The sequence below is a fragment of the Gouania willdenowi genome, chromosome 21 (genome assembly GCF_900634775.1).
Source record: "Gouania willdenowi chromosome 21, fGouWil2.1, whole genome shotgun sequence".
In the NCBI taxonomy this organism is placed as follows: domain Eukaryota; kingdom Metazoa; phylum Chordata; class Actinopteri; order Blenniiformes; family Gobiesocidae; genus Gouania; species Gouania willdenowi.
The window spans coordinates 36,307,346-36,325,788 of NC_041064.1; the positions used below are offsets into that span (position 1 = coordinate 36,307,346).

Below are 18,443 nucleotides of genomic sequence, written 5' to 3' on the forward strand. Positions count from 1 at the left end.
TAGATGGATTTAGATACGTATCTACAACTGAATTAGATGGTAATTTATATTCATGTTCATGATTTCTCTGTCATTTTTACTGTCTCCTGCGGAACACATTGGATCCTTTAAAGGGCCGGATTTGGTCCCCAGGCCTTGAGTTGGACACAGGTGCTGGACAGGATGAAGGTAAAAAATGGTAGGTAGTGTTTATGGAACTGTTTCCTAGAATTATTTACTCTTTATCTGTACATTCATAAACAAAGTCAAATATAGTTTGAATATAATTATTGATGAAGAATTTGATGAATAGATTATAAATAATTTGATAAATAAAGTTAGAATTACTGATGAACTTGGACACCATAAACCAAGCACAGAGGACAAAAGAGATGCTTTAAAAGGTCACGTAACAGGATTTTCTCTCTGTGAACACATCCTCTTTACAGATGTTGCAACTGTCTCTGTGGGTAGTGAACTAAAAGTGGGATAATTGTGCTAAAATAAAAAAGAGAACCACTTCCGACCAAAGCTTTTTATCAGCCCAAAGATCACCAACCATGTGTTGCTGGCTGTGTGGGGGACAAAATGTTCAAACTTTAAAAAAAGAGTAATAAAAACTGTAAATAAAAACCACTGGCGGTAAAGAGGAGGGGCCTGTACTACGAAGCTGGATTTCTTCTTATCGCGCTAACTTCCGGGATTTATTGGGTGTGTGCTATACGATGACGCCGGCGAACTTCCTACCACGCTAAATCACCATGGTAACTTAGGATGAGGTCTGGACCAGGTTAAAAAGTGGATCAGATCTGAGCGAGTGGTAAAGCCCCGCCTCCTGAACAATCAGTTATCTTGTAAAATGAGCTGCCCTTTGTTGGTAGATCTGATGCTGTAATCTCCCCCTGTCACAGGAGCGCACACGTAGCCAGGCTGAAGTCACCTGGGTTATTGAACGTGTTTATGTCCTGCTTCATAGTACAACTGCCCTCTGACAGAGAATGTTTGGTTTGGTGAAGCTAACGCAGCGATATCAGGATATACTGATCCAGCTTTGTAGTACAGGCTCGAGAAGTTATTTCTCTAATTTTGTAAATTTTGTTGTCGTTTCATGTATTTTAGCTGTTGTTAATGTTGTAAATCTGTATTCTTTGTGTATTTTTGTTGTCCTTTTGTGAGTTTTTGTGTAAATTTGTGTGTTTTTGGGAGTACAGGACGCCCGTACAAAAAAGTTATTTTGAGTGGACATAGAAATTCAGACAAGCGGCCCCTTGTGACCCCCGGGCCGCCTGTTGCCCATATCTTGCTCTGAGTATTTATTTTCTTGTCCTGTTATCTGAATCACACATAATCTAATTCCCTTTCATTGTAAGTTGATCACTGAGCTCTGAAACACTCAGTGTGCTAAACTTTAGCTTTGTTAGCTTCTCTGGACACAGATTCTCAGTGACTTTCACACTCACGCTCTTGCTTCACATCCAGCTGTGAGGGCGGTGTCAACGCTTCAACATTATCTCAGCGTTACACGTCCACAGCAACTACTTCCTGTTTCCTGGGAAAAAGCTGGTCATGCTTATTAAGAAGGTGATAACAATTAAACAGTCTTTGTTGGTTCTTATCTTTACTGTTGAACCAATAACTGCTAATGGACATCAGACGATCATTGTAAAGATGTCTTATTTTCACTGTTAGATCTATATATAAAAAAGATGAACCCTACTGTCATTTACATGATGAGTGTCAGCAGGCACGGCCCAGCCTCTCTGAAGGCCGAGGCCAGATTTTCTTTTGGCGTCCCCTTATATACCAAGTAATTGATATTTACATTCTTATTATATTCTTATTATCAGAATCATTTCTAACACTTACGTAGTGGTCTTCACCATATCCACAAAGACGCTTTAGATGAGGAGAAACCATGAGAAAAATTACTTTTTTGACATTATTTTTAATTTTGATAAAACTGTTTCACATACACACATAAAAGAACACAAACAAGTAAATACAAGCCAATTTAAATGTTTTAGTAACAGGTTCAAAATACAAATTATTAATATTATTAGAGTAAGGCATTGCACAAAAACAAGATACAGATTAAAGATAGATAGATAGATAGATAGATAGATAGATAGATAGATAGATAGATAGATAGATAGATAGATAGATAGATAGATAGATAGATAGATAGATAGATAGATAGATAGATAGATAGATAGATAGATAGATAGATAGATAGATAGATAGATAGATAGATAGATAGATAGATAGATAGATAGATAGATAGATAGATAGATAGATAGATAGATAGATAGATAGATAGATAGTGGTGGGTTGGCTCATCAAGTATTATTTTTAATTAAATACTATTGACATTCACATTTTGTGAAAAGATGCTAAACTTCCAGATCAATTTAAACAATTGCAGTTTGCAGAGGTTTTGCATAAAGAAACTATTTAGTAAAAATAGTGTCATTTTTTATAAAGCAGCTTTAACCAACACAAGCTAAAAAAAAGCCCCATCCATTTAATGGGGAGAGATTTGTCTCAAAAATATTCACTAAAGTATCGTGTGTAAATCTTCAATTGTGCTTGTGAATTGTTTAAAGTGCGTTTGTGGATCGACCGGTGTGTGCATTTGCTCAGATTCATTCGTCACGCCTCAGCCAACTTGTCAATCGATTCAGGGGGCGGGAGTAAAACTTTTTTTTTTTATTTTCATTAAAACTAGACTAACTAATTTTTAATAATACTATCAAGTTAAGTATACTAAAAATATCAGAACTTTGATTATTTAATTAATTTTAAAAAATGAATATATATATATATACCTGTATATACTGTATATATATTTATTTTATTTTTTTTTGCACCCAGTATTATGGCCAGCACCCAGAGCATTTGCCTCTACTGCCTATGCCACAGGCCCGCCTTGAGTGTCAGGACTTTACGTCAGACAATAAGAGGAAGATGAACTTCCTGTGTTATAAGGAAACTTGCAGCATTAAATATAGACTGACGTTTACCAGAAAAGTGCAGATATTTCTCCTGTTTGTTTGTGTTTTTAACACGTCTGAAGATTCAACCTGTTTCCACATGTGAGATCTGAGTTTACAAAAAGGTTGGTGCCTGTTTTTCTCTTTGTTGTAATGTTAGCATTATTTTATGATCAAACTCTTTCAGTTCATGGCTTTTATCTGAATGTTTAACATAAGAAACTATTTGTGACTCAACATGCTTTGACCTCCTGAGGGAGAACTCTGAAGATCTGACCTTTCATGTTTTTCAATGAATTAGTTTGTGTAGCAGAGGTTAACAGTTTGTTTCAATAATCAAACATACCACAACAGTTCTGCTCTGTGTCGCTTCGCTCTGATCTTGGTCAAATATCGTCTGAGATGAAGCTCGTACTTTAGACATCATAGCTCGGGTTTTTTCTCCTATAGTTTGTTCTGCTCGTATATGAAGGACAGTTGGTTTCAAACCTATGGGGATCTGAACCCAAGAATCAAGGAGCACGTATTGTCAAAACATCCTTTTTTATAATAAGAATAATAAGAACAAGAAGTTCTTTATTTGTCCCACAAAGGGGATAAATATGAATATATATATACATGGGCCTGTCCACAGACCGATAGAAGAGGGAAAACATGTTGCAAGACAATAAATTGCACACTAAAAACAATTAAACAGAATGTATACGTATACAAGTATACAAAAACTATTAAAAAAAACAGAATCTATACATATACACACTAAACTAGCTGACTACTGTCAGTGGATTGGCTGCAGAGATCGAGAACTGACCGAGTTCATCTATTGGCTGCTTGATTTACAAGAACTGGCAAGATTACGTTTGCTCATATCCATCCATCCATTTTCTGACTTTCTTGTTCTTTATTCAGGGTCACGAGGTCTGCTGGTGCCTATCTCTAACTCTCATTAAGCGTTATGTTAGCAGCATTAGTATAGAAATATTATTTTAGCTTTCTAATTCTTTCAGTTTATGGCATTTACCTGAATGTTTATTTAACATAAGAAACATGCTCCACTCTCCTGAAGGAGAACTCTGAAGATCTGACTGAAATATATGATTTCCTGTTTGTTTTTGCATGAACCAGTTTGTGTAGAAGGAGTGAACAGCTGTTCTTTCTGTTTAAATCCTGCTGACTTTCAATAATCAAACATACAACGACAGTTCTGCTCTGTGTCGCTTTATCTTTATCTTTGTCCTTTATTTTGTTCTGCTCATACATGAAGGACAGTTGGTTTTAACCTTTGGGGATCTGAACCCTACAATCACAAAGCACATTTAGTCAAAACTTCTTTTGCTTCACGCAGAGATCGAGAACTGACTGAGTTCATCCTTCCAACAAGAACTGTAAAGATTACGTTTGCTTACATTTTCAGACTTACTTCCTTCTTTATGTAGGGTCAGGGGTAGGGTAGCCACCCGTCCCTTAAAATACGGAATGGTTCCTTATTTGGCCATTAAGTGGTGCGTCCCGTACTGAGCCAAAACAGAACACTGTTTGTTCCGTATTTGCATAAATGACCAGAACACTAAACATGTCCGTCAGACGTCACACAAAGTAAAATGCAGGAAATGCAAAAGCCAGCAACATCATCGCGGTGGGATCTCCTTGGCTGTGTGTGTGGTGCTTTCACAGACTGTTGGAGAGTAGAGAGCCAACACACATTAGCGTGACTCAAACCCTAAAAATGTCCAACTTTAGAGAGTTTTCAGTGTCTCACGGTCAAACAACAGTGTAGATATGAATAATCATCCATCCATCATGGTTAGATTGATTTAATAAACTACTGGGATTTGATTTCATGTTTAGGATGTGGAGGTTCAAAAGTCAGATGAAAGATCATTTATTTATTATTACAGTAGATTTAGGTAATATAAATAGGCATATTATATATGGGATTTAACAAAAATCATACTGATAGGTTAACATTAAATAAATAAATACATTATTATTTTATTTTATATTATATATATATTCCCTAGGTTAAAAATGATTTCTGTATGTTCTAGTGGTTCCCAAACTGGGGTATGTGTACCCCTAGGACAGGGGTCTGCAACCTGTTGCTCTGGAGCCTCATGTGGTACTTTGACTCATTTGCAATGGTTCCATATAGCTATAAGAAAATAGAAAAATAATGAATTGTTATTTCTTACAGAGAATATTAATGATAAATGACATTGACACCAAATAAAATCATGATATAATAATACATCAACCTAAAAATAAATAAACTCTCATCAACCATAAACTTTTCTTACACCTGTGATTAACCTTACGTTTTAAATCCCTGGTAAGATAATTAAACCAACAAAAACACTATTCTGGTTTTCTTTGTGTGGGGAAATATTTAATTAACTACCAACGTGTCAGATTATTATGCATATTTGATATGTTGTAAGAATGTGTTATCAAATTCAAATGACTTTTTGTAGCACTACAAATACATCAACTAAAAAATATTAATTATTATTAATAATATTATTTGATATAATTGTAACTGAATATATAATTTTTTACACTATATTCTTTTCATTAAAGGAGACATATCATGCCTTTAAATCCTTCCTTTTTACATACAGTATAAATCATACAGTTGTGGTCTATATAAAGCTGAACTGCAATGCTTGGGTCTGAATTCCTCATTATTGTAGCTCCACCCCTTTTCTACCCTTTTCTGATGTGCTTCTGAGAGCAACTCGTTTTGGTGCTGTCTCTTTAAATGCAAATGAGACACTCCATACCCCGCCCCCTCTCCAGGTTGTAGAGGTGACACTCGGTTCAACTCCACCCTGTTCGGCCATTTTTGTACTTTGATAGAAGAGATACAATTATGTAGCGGTGCAAAAAATGTTTATTCACACGTTATTTACACAATGTCAACAACGTTAGACTTGTCCATCCAGCCTTACATGTTCCAGCCAGAGTCGGACCCGGCGGAGCGAGATGAAAATGAAGATGATGAACCTGCAGAACAACATCTTCATATGGATGTTAACAAGTGAGCTAACACAAGCGGCAAGCTAACGCTAGCGCCAAGCTAACATCACGAAATGCATTTTAATACAGTCTTTTCGGAGACAAAAACGTCAAAATGAAATGACTAATGAAAACTTTAGACTTAAATTAAATCACGTAGGCCATATCATCAAGGATCTAAAACGAGCACACAGCGCTAACATATGAAGATGGTGAAACTGCTAATGCTAACAAAACAATGACAGGGACGTCTTATCATCACTTTTTAGCGTTATTTACAGCTTACCGAAGTGCTCTGTTCATCGTCTCCAAAGATAGAAGGAATTGAACCCTCAATCAGACAAAGTCTTTCTGTAAATCCTTCTTTATACTGGTGGAGGTTGATGAAGCAGTCATCATTGAAGTGCTTCACACACACAATAATGACCTTATCCACAGATGTGGTACATTTATGTAAAAAATAAAACTCAACCAGACACTTTGAAAAGGTTCTGATGCTGGGAGACGGTGTAATGAAGCGTGTGGGTTACTACATCCAACAACCAAACATTTTGACTTATCCTCTCATAACTTCTGCATCCTTGAGCTTGGACTACAAAATAAAAGCGAGAAATAAAAATGGCGGATTGCTCGAAGTGTTGGGCCTGGAGTTGATGTACTAATTTGTTCCGCTGCAAATACTGTGACGTTATTTTTCAAAAAACGTAATAGAGAATAGAAAAATCAAAACAGATTGAAAAATATGACCAAAACAGAATAGAAAGATATCTACGGAGCACCTGAAGAGACTAATGTGAACTTTTCTGTACTTCTAAACCAAGGGTGTCCAATTCCGGTCCTCGAGGGCCACTATCAAGCTTGTTTTAGATGTTTCCCTCTTCCAACACAAGAAAATGGTCCATGACAAGGCTCCGTCCTGCTAAACTAATCTGACAACATTAATCAGAGAAAGCTGGAGCCAGTTTGATGAAAAGTTCTGTTTGTCACACGTTAAGTCCATCTCCTCAGAGCTGCAAGCTGTTAGAAAAGCCAGAGGTGGTGCAACAAAGTACTACTGGTGCGTTAGTGTTTTTCACGATTCCAAAATTTTTCCCTCAAAATTGAGTGATTCCATCATTTTTTCCCTCTGCTTGATCTAAGAAAACAATTGTTATTGATTACCACACGTTTTTTTTTTCTTGATTTCTTTTAGTGTTTCTTAAAGCCAGAACGTTGCCATTGTGAATGACTTCAGTTTTGTGTCTGTGATCTACTCATTTTCTACAAAATTAAACAACTGAATGAACATGTTCTAAGACTGGTGATTCCATCATTTTTGCCAGGGGTTGTACAATAAAGCAAAAATGATTAGTAACATAATTGATTATGTTGACGACAAAAATTTGTTTCGACGCATCATTGAATAAATTCATATTAAATTCTTTCTGCTTCAGTGCATTGTTTACATTGTGAAGAGGAATTACGCAACAGAAGAAGAACCAACCTAAAGTTTGGGACCATTTCACTGAAAACGTCTACTACACGCCTAGAACTAACATCTGTGACATGAAACTAACAGTAATAAGTTAGAATCAAAGCAGCAGAAAACTATTTCATATTTTTTGGAATGAATTTTGGAAAACTGTAATGAAAACTTTTGACCACTATGGAGGGAGGGAAATGCTAAAGTACAGGCTCTTTGTGTGTTGTTGTTGTTGTGGTTGATGATGTTTTGTGTCTATTCAGAGACATTTTGCATCTGTTTCTGAGTTTTGGAAATCATTTTGTGTATTTTCCTGTCATTTTTGCATATTTTTGTTTTTGTTTTGTCTGTTTTTTGTTGTAATTTTGTTTATTTTCTGTCTACATGTCATTTTTTCAGTTCTGTGGGTTTACTTTTGAGTTAGACTGACAGACGTTTCAATATCAATCGTGTGTGTGTGTGCGTGTGTGTGCGTGCGTGCGTGTGTGTGTGTGTGTGTGTGTGTGTGTGTGTGTGTGTGTGTGTGTGTGTGTGTGTGTGTGTGTGTGTGTGTGTGCGTGTGTGCGTGTGTGTGTGTGTGTGTGTTTTACTAGGACATGGATTCTTACAGGCTGGTTCTTCTGATTTTGCTGGTCAGCAAAGATGGTACGTACGTTATTTGTCAGTCAGTGTGTAATAATAAACTGAATAATAATCATCATGATTTAGAAAATCTAAACGTTCAACATAAACCAACTCAAATCTATTTAAAATTTGTGCTCAAAGCTAAATGCATCAATGATGATAAATATGAATACAAATTATTACAACTTTTAAATGCATAGTCTTATGAATATTCTGTGTATTATTTGTAGACGTATTCCCATCATCAGTTTAGCTTTTCCAGTTGATTTTTGTCTTTTTCTTTTTCTTTGCACTCATGTTTGACTTTGTGGCTTTTTGTGCAGGTCTGTGCCAACAAAAGGAAGTGTGCTCGAAAACAGTTATCAACTCATGCGCTGACTGCATCACATCTGGGCCGTACTGTGCCTGGTGCCAACAGCTGGTGAGAAACACACACACACACACACACACACACACTCCCTCTGCTGAACGGCTGAAAACAACTCTGAGCCAACTACTTTATCCTTCATTTGTTTTGAAAGAAATGTAAATTCTGAGGCAGCAGCTCAAATCTAATGAAAGGGAAAGAAAGTTTCACATCTGCTAAGAGTGAGAAAAATTAATTTTTGATTGACTGCTCTGTAATCATGAAGACGTTCCATTAAGCAGCGATATATTTCGTTTTGTGTGAGATTAGTGGAGCAACATAAATGTGCAAAGCTCAGCTGATTCACTTAATTCATGTGAATAGGTCATTAGCTTTTAGCTTTTAGCTTCACGTGTTCCTCAGTGTTTGGTGGACGACTCTAAAGATGACAGAAGAACGACTTCCTAACGATGCAAAAACAACTGTTCTGAAAACGTGTGAAGTAAACCAGTGGTTCTCAACCCTTAAAAATAAAGGTCCCAGAGAGTGGGGACCCCCACTGTAGCTAAAGATGGTTGAACACAGACATGAACATTGAAGAACAGTTATGTGGAGACAGGACCATCTATAAGGGGGAATAAAGGGGAGAGATTTTTGGGGTCCATCCATAAAGTCAGTAAAATGATGGTCTATTGTTCTATGAATCTGTGATAACCATATTTATTTATTCATCTGAATAATATCCACTGTTATCCAGGAACGTTTATTATTATTATTATTATAGTCATCTTAAAGATGGAAATCATGGTTTTAATCAGAAATAAAATGGGTTCAAAGTGACCAAAAGAAGAAAAAATAAGGTGGTGAAATGGGATTTTAAAACCCACAGAAATTGGTTAAAAGAAGAAAAAGTGGTAAAAAAAAAGGGTTCAAAATGGGGGGTTTTGTTTTATTTAATTTTAAAAGTATGAACCATAAGTTAACTTGGCAAAAAAAAAGCTTGCAATATGGTGAAATGAAGTTAAAAGTGACAATAAGTGGTCAAAAAATGTGACATTAGGTGGAAAAGTGTCTTGAAAGTGGAAAAATTTTTTTACAGAAATTGATTAAAAGTTGAAAATTAGAGTGGGAAAAAGCAGACAGAAAAAGTGGTTAAAAAAAAAAAAAAAAGGTTGTGTCAATATTGGAACAATTAGTTTAAAATATTGTGCATGACACAAATCGGGAATCTGGTTAAATTGGCTAAAAAATAAGCATGAAATATGGTGAAAAGAGGTTAAAAGTGACAATAATGGGTCAACATATGTGACATTAGGTGGAAAAGTGGTGGAAAGGGTTTATATGTGCTGAACAAGTGTGAGTAATGTCGCAAACATGCATTAAAAGAAGCGAAGTTTGGTGTAGTTGCATAAAAAGGGTAAAAATAAGCAAAAAGGAGCTCAAATTGTAAAAAAAAATTATTCTTAGCTTCTTGACGGCATCTGGCCCCCTCCCAGTATCCAGCTACCCCATATGGGGTCCAGATCCCAAGGTAGAGAACCCCTGAAGTAGAGCATCAGCAGGACGTGTTCGGAATTACAACCAAAATATTAAAGAAAACACTATGTCTATAGTTTCTAAATGAAAGTGATTTAATAGACCTACATTTAGCTGGTTTCAAACGCTCCACTAATTATGAACAGACACATCCTGAAGGTTTTACTCAGTTCACTGTAATTAACATTAATCTTGAGGCTATTAGCTCAGGCCACTCATTTCCATTCCTCTCCAGCAGGTGATGTTAGGCTGCTTTCCCACAGGGACACACTGGGATGGAGATGATCATGTTGAACAGGAAAAGCTGTTTGTTTCTCATGAGATAGAACTCAAAACAAACAGTACGGATATGGTTTTCAGCAGCAAAACATCTGTAAACAAACAAGTGAGGTGTGAAAAAATGTAGCTGGATCAATGGCCCACGCACATCAGCCACAAAAAAATAGGAATTATTTACCAATTGTTCTTTCATTATTCAATAGTCACACTGTACATGTTTAGTTTGATCAGATAAATACTTTTTAATATATGAACAACTGAGCGAAGGGGGTTATGTGTGATATTGTACGTCCTCATTTTTCTTCCATTTTCATCTTCCAATGTCTCAGGAACTCCATCACATAGAAAAGGTAAATGTGGTATAGTAATACAGCTCCATCTACTCTCTCAGAATATAGAAAAACTTCTTCTATTACTGTTATGATAATGATGATGGATATATATTAATGTGTTTTAAAGGAAATTTGTTTGTTTTTTACCATTTTTATTTAACTACACCAAACATTTTTTAACCTATTTTTCTCAATTTTTCTTGCTATATTTTTGCTCCTTTTAATGCATTTTTGCTACATTTCTCCCATTTCTGACACTTATACATCAAATTTTATATGACTTTTCTACACATTTTTTCCACTCTCCAGACATGTTCAGCACTTAAAAACCCTTTCACCACTTTTCCACCTAATGTCACATATGTTGACCCACTGTTGTCACTTTTAACCTCTTTTCACCATATTTCATCATTATTTTTGCCAATTTAACCACGTTCACAACTTGCCATTTTTTGCCAGTTTTAAACTCATTGTTCCATTATTGATACTTTAAACCCTTTTAAACACTTTTTCTGTCTATTTTTTTTCTCTAATTTTCAACCTTTTACCAATTTCTGTGGTTTTTAAAATCCCATTTCACCACCTTTTCCACCATTTTCCATTTTGAATATTATTATATTCTATGGAACAAAGAATCGTAAACTGTAGTGAACGGACCACTGGCAAAGGTTTAGCATCAAGCTTGTTTCTATGGAAATGATCGATATTGTTTGATTATCATTGGTGATTTTTGGTCTTACTGTTAGTGACGTGGGCACTATTTGTTTCCTGGAGAACTTCACCAAAGCAGGTGAGCAGGAGGCCGTGCGCTGCGACACTGTAGAAGAGCTGATGGAGAGAGGCTGTAGGATGGAGGACGTGATCTCTCCTAAGAACGACATCGACATCACTGCGAACCAGGCCCTGTCCCCTGAAGGTCGGGAGCCGGTCCAAATGAGACCCCAAAGGATCAACCTAAAGCTGCGACCAGGTCGGAACCATCAGGACACAGATGCTAGCGAAAGATGCTAACAATGCTGTTATGATGCTTCATTATTTCTGTGTGTGTGTGTGTGTGTGTGTGTGTGTGTGTGTGTGTGTGTGTGTGTGTGTGTGTGTGTGTGTGTGCGTGTGTTTGCGTGTGTGTGTGTGTGTGCGTGTGTGTTCCAGGCCTTCCAGCCACATTCAAAGTTTCCTTTAAACGAGCTGTTGGATATCCAGTGGATCTCTACTACCTGATGGATCTATCCTACTCCATGAAAGACGACCTGGCAAACGTTAAAGAGTTGGGGAAGGATCTCCTCGCCGTACTGAAAAAAGTCACGAAACATGCTCGAATCGGTAATTAAACAACGACTGTTTATAATCAACAAGGTTAATAATCAGGGCTGTGATGATATCAAACCGTCACGAGACGTCTCGCAATAGGTCTGATTTGTATCTAGTCTGAAACCTGAAAAGCTCATCCAAAGTTCAAAGTCAAATACATTTTTATTAAAGGGTACCTGCAGTGTAAATATTTATTACAAAAATGTGTTTAATGTATTACCAATAAACAAAATATGTGCACCTCTTTAAAAAATAAAAAAAAACACATTAAAATGACTTTTTAGAACTATTTTATACTTGAGATCATAAACTATGGAGAGCCGCCATTTTGGTCACAATAATGACACACATTGGTTGATTCCTGTCAGCTGTTGCTAGGCAACAGTGTTCCGTTGGTATACAGTTTCTGAACAATGGCGAAGTGTAAAGCTAATGGTTGCTATGACAACAAGAAAAAAAAACCCACGGAAACATGTCTTTAGCGTCTCTGAACCAAATAACGACACTAAGTCAGAGTTATCCAGACGTTGGCTCCATAATATCAGTACGAGATACACAAAACATTTACATTCACAACACATCGGGTGTTATGTGAGGACTTCTTCAAGCTGAGCTGCTGTGGGAGGGATCTGTGGGCTAAGCTAATGGGCTAAGCTAATGGGCTAAGCTAATGGGCTAAGCTAATGGGCTAAGCTAATGTGCACCAAGCCAAAGTCTGACAGAATTCTTTCACAGAAAGTGGTTGAATGCAGCTTGTAAACGTACTTGTTCAGAGCACTACTGCATTTCTACTTCCAGGGGATACTATGGGGGGTGTCATGGCACTAACCACACCCCCACTACATTGTTCTTCTTATTTCCTCTGTTAGGAGAACTTAGCTGTTGGATAGGGCGCTACGCAGAGGTAGTGGAGCATCATCCAATCAATGAACAGACATCCTTTCACGCAGCTTACATCACAGTTGCTAACCATATTTGTGCACTTCCAACACCTAACTACTCAGCCATGGCTCATTTCTGCTGCTAACAACAGCTCTGTCTGTCAGGAAGTTGATGAGAAATGTAATATTTAACACTCTCCGTTTATGTATTTAATTGCAATTAATAAAACATGCATTGCTGTCGTGAAAAGATTGCACAACATGTAGTGTTGGCCTTCGACAGCATGCGCAGACAAGGTTAAAAAAAAGAATTATAGAAAAATTCAATAAATTGAAATAATAGTGTTCTTTAACACACCTTTGACATTTAATGATGCTTTTTCCTTCGCTTCCACATCAATTAAAAAGTTCAAAACTGGATCAAATTAATTGATGAGAAATAAGTGATAAATAGGTCATAAACATGTTTGACTCTGTTCTCTAACGGGATTTCCTCGTATTTCCAGGCTTCGGTGCATTTGTTGATAAGACTGTGCTTCCGTACACCAACACCAACAAGAAGAAGCTGGAGAAGCCGTGTGATGAGAACGACCAGCAGTGTCAGGCTGCCTTTGGCTACAGACACGTGCTCAGTATGACCGACAGCGAGGCTGAATTCAGGAACCAAGTGTCCCAACAGTACATTTCTGGGAACCTGGACCCCCCAGAAGGAAGTCTGGATGCCATGATGCAGGCGGCTGTTTGCAGGGTGAAAGCATCAAGTGAAATGATACACAACTGTGCAACATAAACACAAAAATCACACATGGGACGTCAAATACACAACTGTGCATGTCATAGGTGGAGTTTGACATTCTTTCTGGGGGGCAAAAGAAAAGAATGTGTGTAACATAGACAATAATGCAAAACTGATGAGTAATGAATCCATGTATTTAATCAACCCAATGAATCCCAGCATTTAGTCCAAAACACAGTAAAACTGATGTAAATGTATTATATATATTATATTATTTACTTGAATGGGAGTTGATTTGATTTATTTTCATAGAAGAAGAGGCTTGTGATTGGTTGGTATCAACATGGGTATACACTGCCGTGAATCTGATGTTTTGATGCAATACGATTTACAATTTGCATGTCACAATACGATATATATCCCGATGCTAAACAATATGATATACTGTACATTGTGATATATCACTATATCAATAATTTAAAAATTCAGTACAAAATGGTATGAAATACAATTTATTTCATTTTTTTAAAGCTTGTGAGAACAAGTAAAGGTAACTAACTGTAATTTGAGTACCAATACCAGTATGTATGTCAATTTTAAGCAATAGTTCAATGAAAAATGAATAGTTCTCTGTAATTATTCTGATGGTTATTTAATAATCTATCCATCCTGAGTTTCCTACAGTTTCCCTCTCACGTGATTACATTTAAACTTAGATATGATTTACTAGCACGTGATCATTTCTACATATTTATATGTATAAATGTAGATTTTCTTCCATATTCCTTGTTTAGAATGAGATTGGTTGGAGGAACAGCAGCACTCGACTTCTCGTGCTGACGACGGACGCTGGATTTCACACGGCCGGTGACGGGAAACTGGCAGGAATCCTGGAACCAAACGATGAACAGTGCCACATGGGGGGCCAGCTTTATACCAAGAGCAATGAGATGGTACGCACGCACAAAAAGCTCCTATAGGCTCACCTGCTAGCAGCTAGCTTAGCTTAGCATGCAGCCTCTGAGACCTCAAGGCCAAAGACCTTTAAAACAGTGGGTTTCAACCTTTTCAGCCTCGACCCCCAAAATAATAAAGTGGAGAGATTTTTGGGGTCCATCCATAAAGTCAGCAAAATGTTGATCTGTTCTTCTATGAATCTGTGATAACCACATTTATTTATTTATCTGAATAATATCCATTGTTATCCAGGAAGATTTATTAGGTTCCGATGTCCCAGAATGGGACAGAGGAACCTATTGTTTTCGCTTTTATTTCCTATTATTATTATACCCCGTCCGCCTTTGATCGCTAATTCGACCCCCTAAAAATGCCCGAAAACTCACCGAAATTTGCACGCACATCAGGCCTGGCGAAAAATTTGATAATTTGGTGGCGTGAAAAAAAATGGACAAAACAAACGATGGAACCACACGACCGCCAGGTCTGACCGATTTGCACGAAAATCGCCACATGTAGTCTTCGCCCCAGAATGAGCAAAAAGTTACATTGTGACCCCGCCCAAAACCAAACAGGAAGTCAGCCATCTTGGGTCAAAGGTCAAAAATGACGTTTCTCCCTCGAAACGCATCTGCGCTATCTAGTCTGAGGGGATTCATCCGATTCGCTTAAAACTTGGCAACACCACATAGGACCCATTGAAGATGAAAAGTTATCGAAAGAATTTTCGTATCTGTCACGGTTTGGTCGTGGCGCCGCCACAAAAATGCGATGCTAATTTTTGTTAGCACGCAGAAATGTCTAAATCTCCATAACTCTGACACACAAACTTTGATCAGCTTCAAATTTCACACAAAGGACATGTGCCCAAGCTTGGTCATGACTGCTTTGAAACATTTCCCATCATGCCTTGTGTTTTCGACCGGTGTCATTTGAGGTCATGTACACGGTTAGCATTTACAGGACGCCGTTCTAGGAAAAAGCTTATAACTCTAGAATGCAAAGTTCAAACTGCTTCATATTTGATACACATGATGACCGTACAGCCATAAACAAAACTCGAGAACCAATTTACCCATAATGCCTTGCGTTCTCAGAGGGCGCCACTTCTGTGGTCGTCCAACACGAGCAGCTGTAGCGGACAGACGATATGTCGTGTTGACTTCAAAACACTGTAGGATGAACCTACACAGAGGGTAGCAAATTGCTATGGAAGAAAAAAAAGGCTGTGATCAGTGGGAGGGGCCTATAATGACACGGGAGAATCCTTCGCCATCAGCACGCTATAATAGGAAAATGCTTATAACGCTTCAATGCAAAGTTCAAACTGCTTCATATTTGATACACACGATGATTGTCCATCAATAAACAACGCTCGATGACCAAATTACCCATCATGGCCAGTGGGAGGGGCCTATAATGACACACGAAAATCCCTCCCCATAACTACGCCGTTATACGAAAACGCTTATAACTCTAGAGTGCAAAGTTCAAACTGCTTAATTTTTTATACACACGATCACTGTCCAGAGCTAAACAACAAACGATAACCAATTTACCCACAATGCCTTGCGTTCTCAGAGGGCGCCGCTTCTGTGGTCGTCCTACACGAGCAGCTGTAGCGGACAGACGATATGTCGTGTTGACTTCAAAACACTGTAGGATGAACCTACACAGAGGGGAGCAAATTCCTATTGAAGAAACAACAGACTGTGGTCAGTGGGAGGGGCCTAAAATGTCACTGGAAAATTCTTTGCCATCAACACGCTATAATAGGAAAATGCTTATACCGCTCCAATGCAAAGTTCAAACTGCTTCATATTTGATACACACAATGATTGTCCATCCATGAACAACGCTCGATGACCAAATTACCCATCATGGCCAGTGGGAGGGGCCTATAATCACTGGAAAATCCCTCGCCATAACTCCGCCGTTGTACGAAAACGCTTATAACTCTAGAGTGCAAAGTTCAAACTGCTTCATATTTGATACACATGATGACCGTACAGCCCCAAACAACAAACGATAACCAAAAACACCCACAATGCCTTGCGCTCTCAGAGGGCGCCGCTTCTTTGGCCGTCCTACGCCAGCAGCTCTAGCGGCAAGACGACATGTCGTGTTGACTTCAAAACACTGTAGGATGAATCTTATTAGATGGAAACACATTGCTATGGCAAATAGAGCAGGCTGTGAAAAGTGGGAGGGGCCTATCATGACACAGGAAAATCCTTCGCCATAACTACGCCGTTATACGAAAACGCTTACAACTCCAGAATGCAAAGTTCAAACTGCTTCATATTTGATACACATGTTGACCGTACAGCCCCAAACAACAAACGATAACCAAAAACACCCACAATGCCTTGCGCTCTCAGAGGGCGCCGCTTCTTTGGCCGTCCTACGCCAGCAGCTCTAGCGGCAAGACGACATGTCGTGTTGACTTCAAAACACTGTAGGATGAATCTTATTAGATGGACGCACATTGCTATGGCAAATAGAGATGGCTGTGAAAAGTGGGAGGGGCCTATCATGACACAGGAAAATCCTTCGCCATAACTACGCCGTTATACGAAAACGCTTACAACTCCAGGCCAATTCCCAAATCCCCAACAGTGGTATACGTGACCGTGGGTTACCGCCCCCGGCCGCTTCATCGGACCCTATGACGCCGCTCGCGGCTTTAATTATTATTATAGTCATCTTAAAGATGGAAATCCTGGTTTTAATCACAAATAAAAATGGGTTCAAAGTGACCAAAAATGGTAGAAAAGGTGGTGAAATGGGATTTTAAAAACCACAGAAATTGGTTAAAAGTAGCAAAGAGTGGTAAAAATGGAAATAAAAGTGTCAATAATGGCTTAAAAGTGAAGTGGGAGGAGAGAGGGCGGGTTAAAGTTCTTCAAAAACTAGGAACAATTAGTTTAAACTGGCAAATAATGGGCATGAAACATTGTGAATGTGGATAAATTAGCAAAAGATAAGGATGAAATATGGTGAAAATAGGTCAAAAGTGACAATAATGGGTCAACATATGTGAAATTAGCTGGAAAAGTGGTGGGAAATGTTTATAAGTGCTGAAAATGCCTGGAAAGTGGAAAAATGTGCAGAAAAGTCATTGAAATGTGATGTAGAAGTGTCAGAAACTGCAGTAATGTAGTAAAAATGCATTAAAAGGAGCAAAAATATGGCAAGAAAAAGTGATGAAAATAGGTTAAAATATGGAAATTTTGGTGTAGTTGCAGAAAAAGGATTAAAAAATTTTTTTTAAAAAAAGCAAAAATGGGCTCAAATTGTTGCGAACCACTGCATTAGAGCAGGGGTTCTCAACTGGTTTCACCCTGGGACCCACATTTTGCCACGGTCATTAATTTGTGACCCAATTCATCAGACCACATTTAGTTTTTCAAAAACAGCTGTTAAAATTACACATATAGATTTATGTTTTGAAAAAGATTACGTATATTTTCCTGTGAAACATGCATTTCACAGCATGCCTGTTAAAAAAAAGGTTTCTTTTAAAATGAAAAACAAGTCCAACTTGAGAGACATTAAGTATATATTTATTTTTGACCACCTGTCCGCGACCCACCCAGTTCAGGTCCGCGACCCACTTTTGGATCCCGACCCACCAGTTGAGAATCACTGCATTATAGAATCCAATGGGGTTGGAGCATTCATACAGAAATGAATGAATTTGTCTGACTGCCATGCTAATGTTGCTATTAGCTCACAGTCATACAAGGTCACCATTCTTGGTTGAATACAGCTGTAATAATAATAATAACAATGATAATAATAATTTGGGGCGTCAATTGTAAAGTTGCACATTCTAAAATAAACAACTTTTCGCAACTATTGCAACAACACATCATCAGTAAAACTCTAGTTTTACTGATGATGTGTTGTTGCAATAGTAATCAACAACACATCAATAGTAATAGTAATCGTAAACTCATGACATGAGTTTGACTTATGTCATGAGTCAAACTCAA

General features: G+C 37.8%; 1 protein-coding gene across 1 annotated transcript in view; it reads left to right on the forward strand.

The window, feature by feature from the left end:
- The first annotated feature begins 2,928 nt into the window (after window positions 1-2,928).
- itgb2 (integrin, beta 2) overlaps window positions 2,929-18,443 on the forward strand; it is a 29,791-nt gene continuing 14,276 nt past the window's right edge. The window contains exons 1-7 of the mRNA XM_028435971.1: window positions 2,929-3,094; window positions 8,040-8,091; window positions 8,394-8,491; window positions 11,338-11,533; window positions 11,713-11,883; window positions 13,259-13,500; window positions 14,283-14,441. Of these exons, the coding sequence (XP_028291772.1) occupies window positions 8,043-8,091; window positions 8,394-8,491; window positions 11,338-11,533; window positions 11,713-11,883; window positions 13,259-13,500; window positions 14,283-14,441 (915 nt within the window). The 5' untranslated portion in view covers window positions 2,929-3,094; window positions 8,040-8,042. The remainder of the gene's footprint in view (window positions 3,095-8,039; window positions 8,092-8,393; window positions 8,492-11,337; window positions 11,534-11,712; window positions 11,884-13,258; window positions 13,501-14,282; window positions 14,442-18,443) is intronic.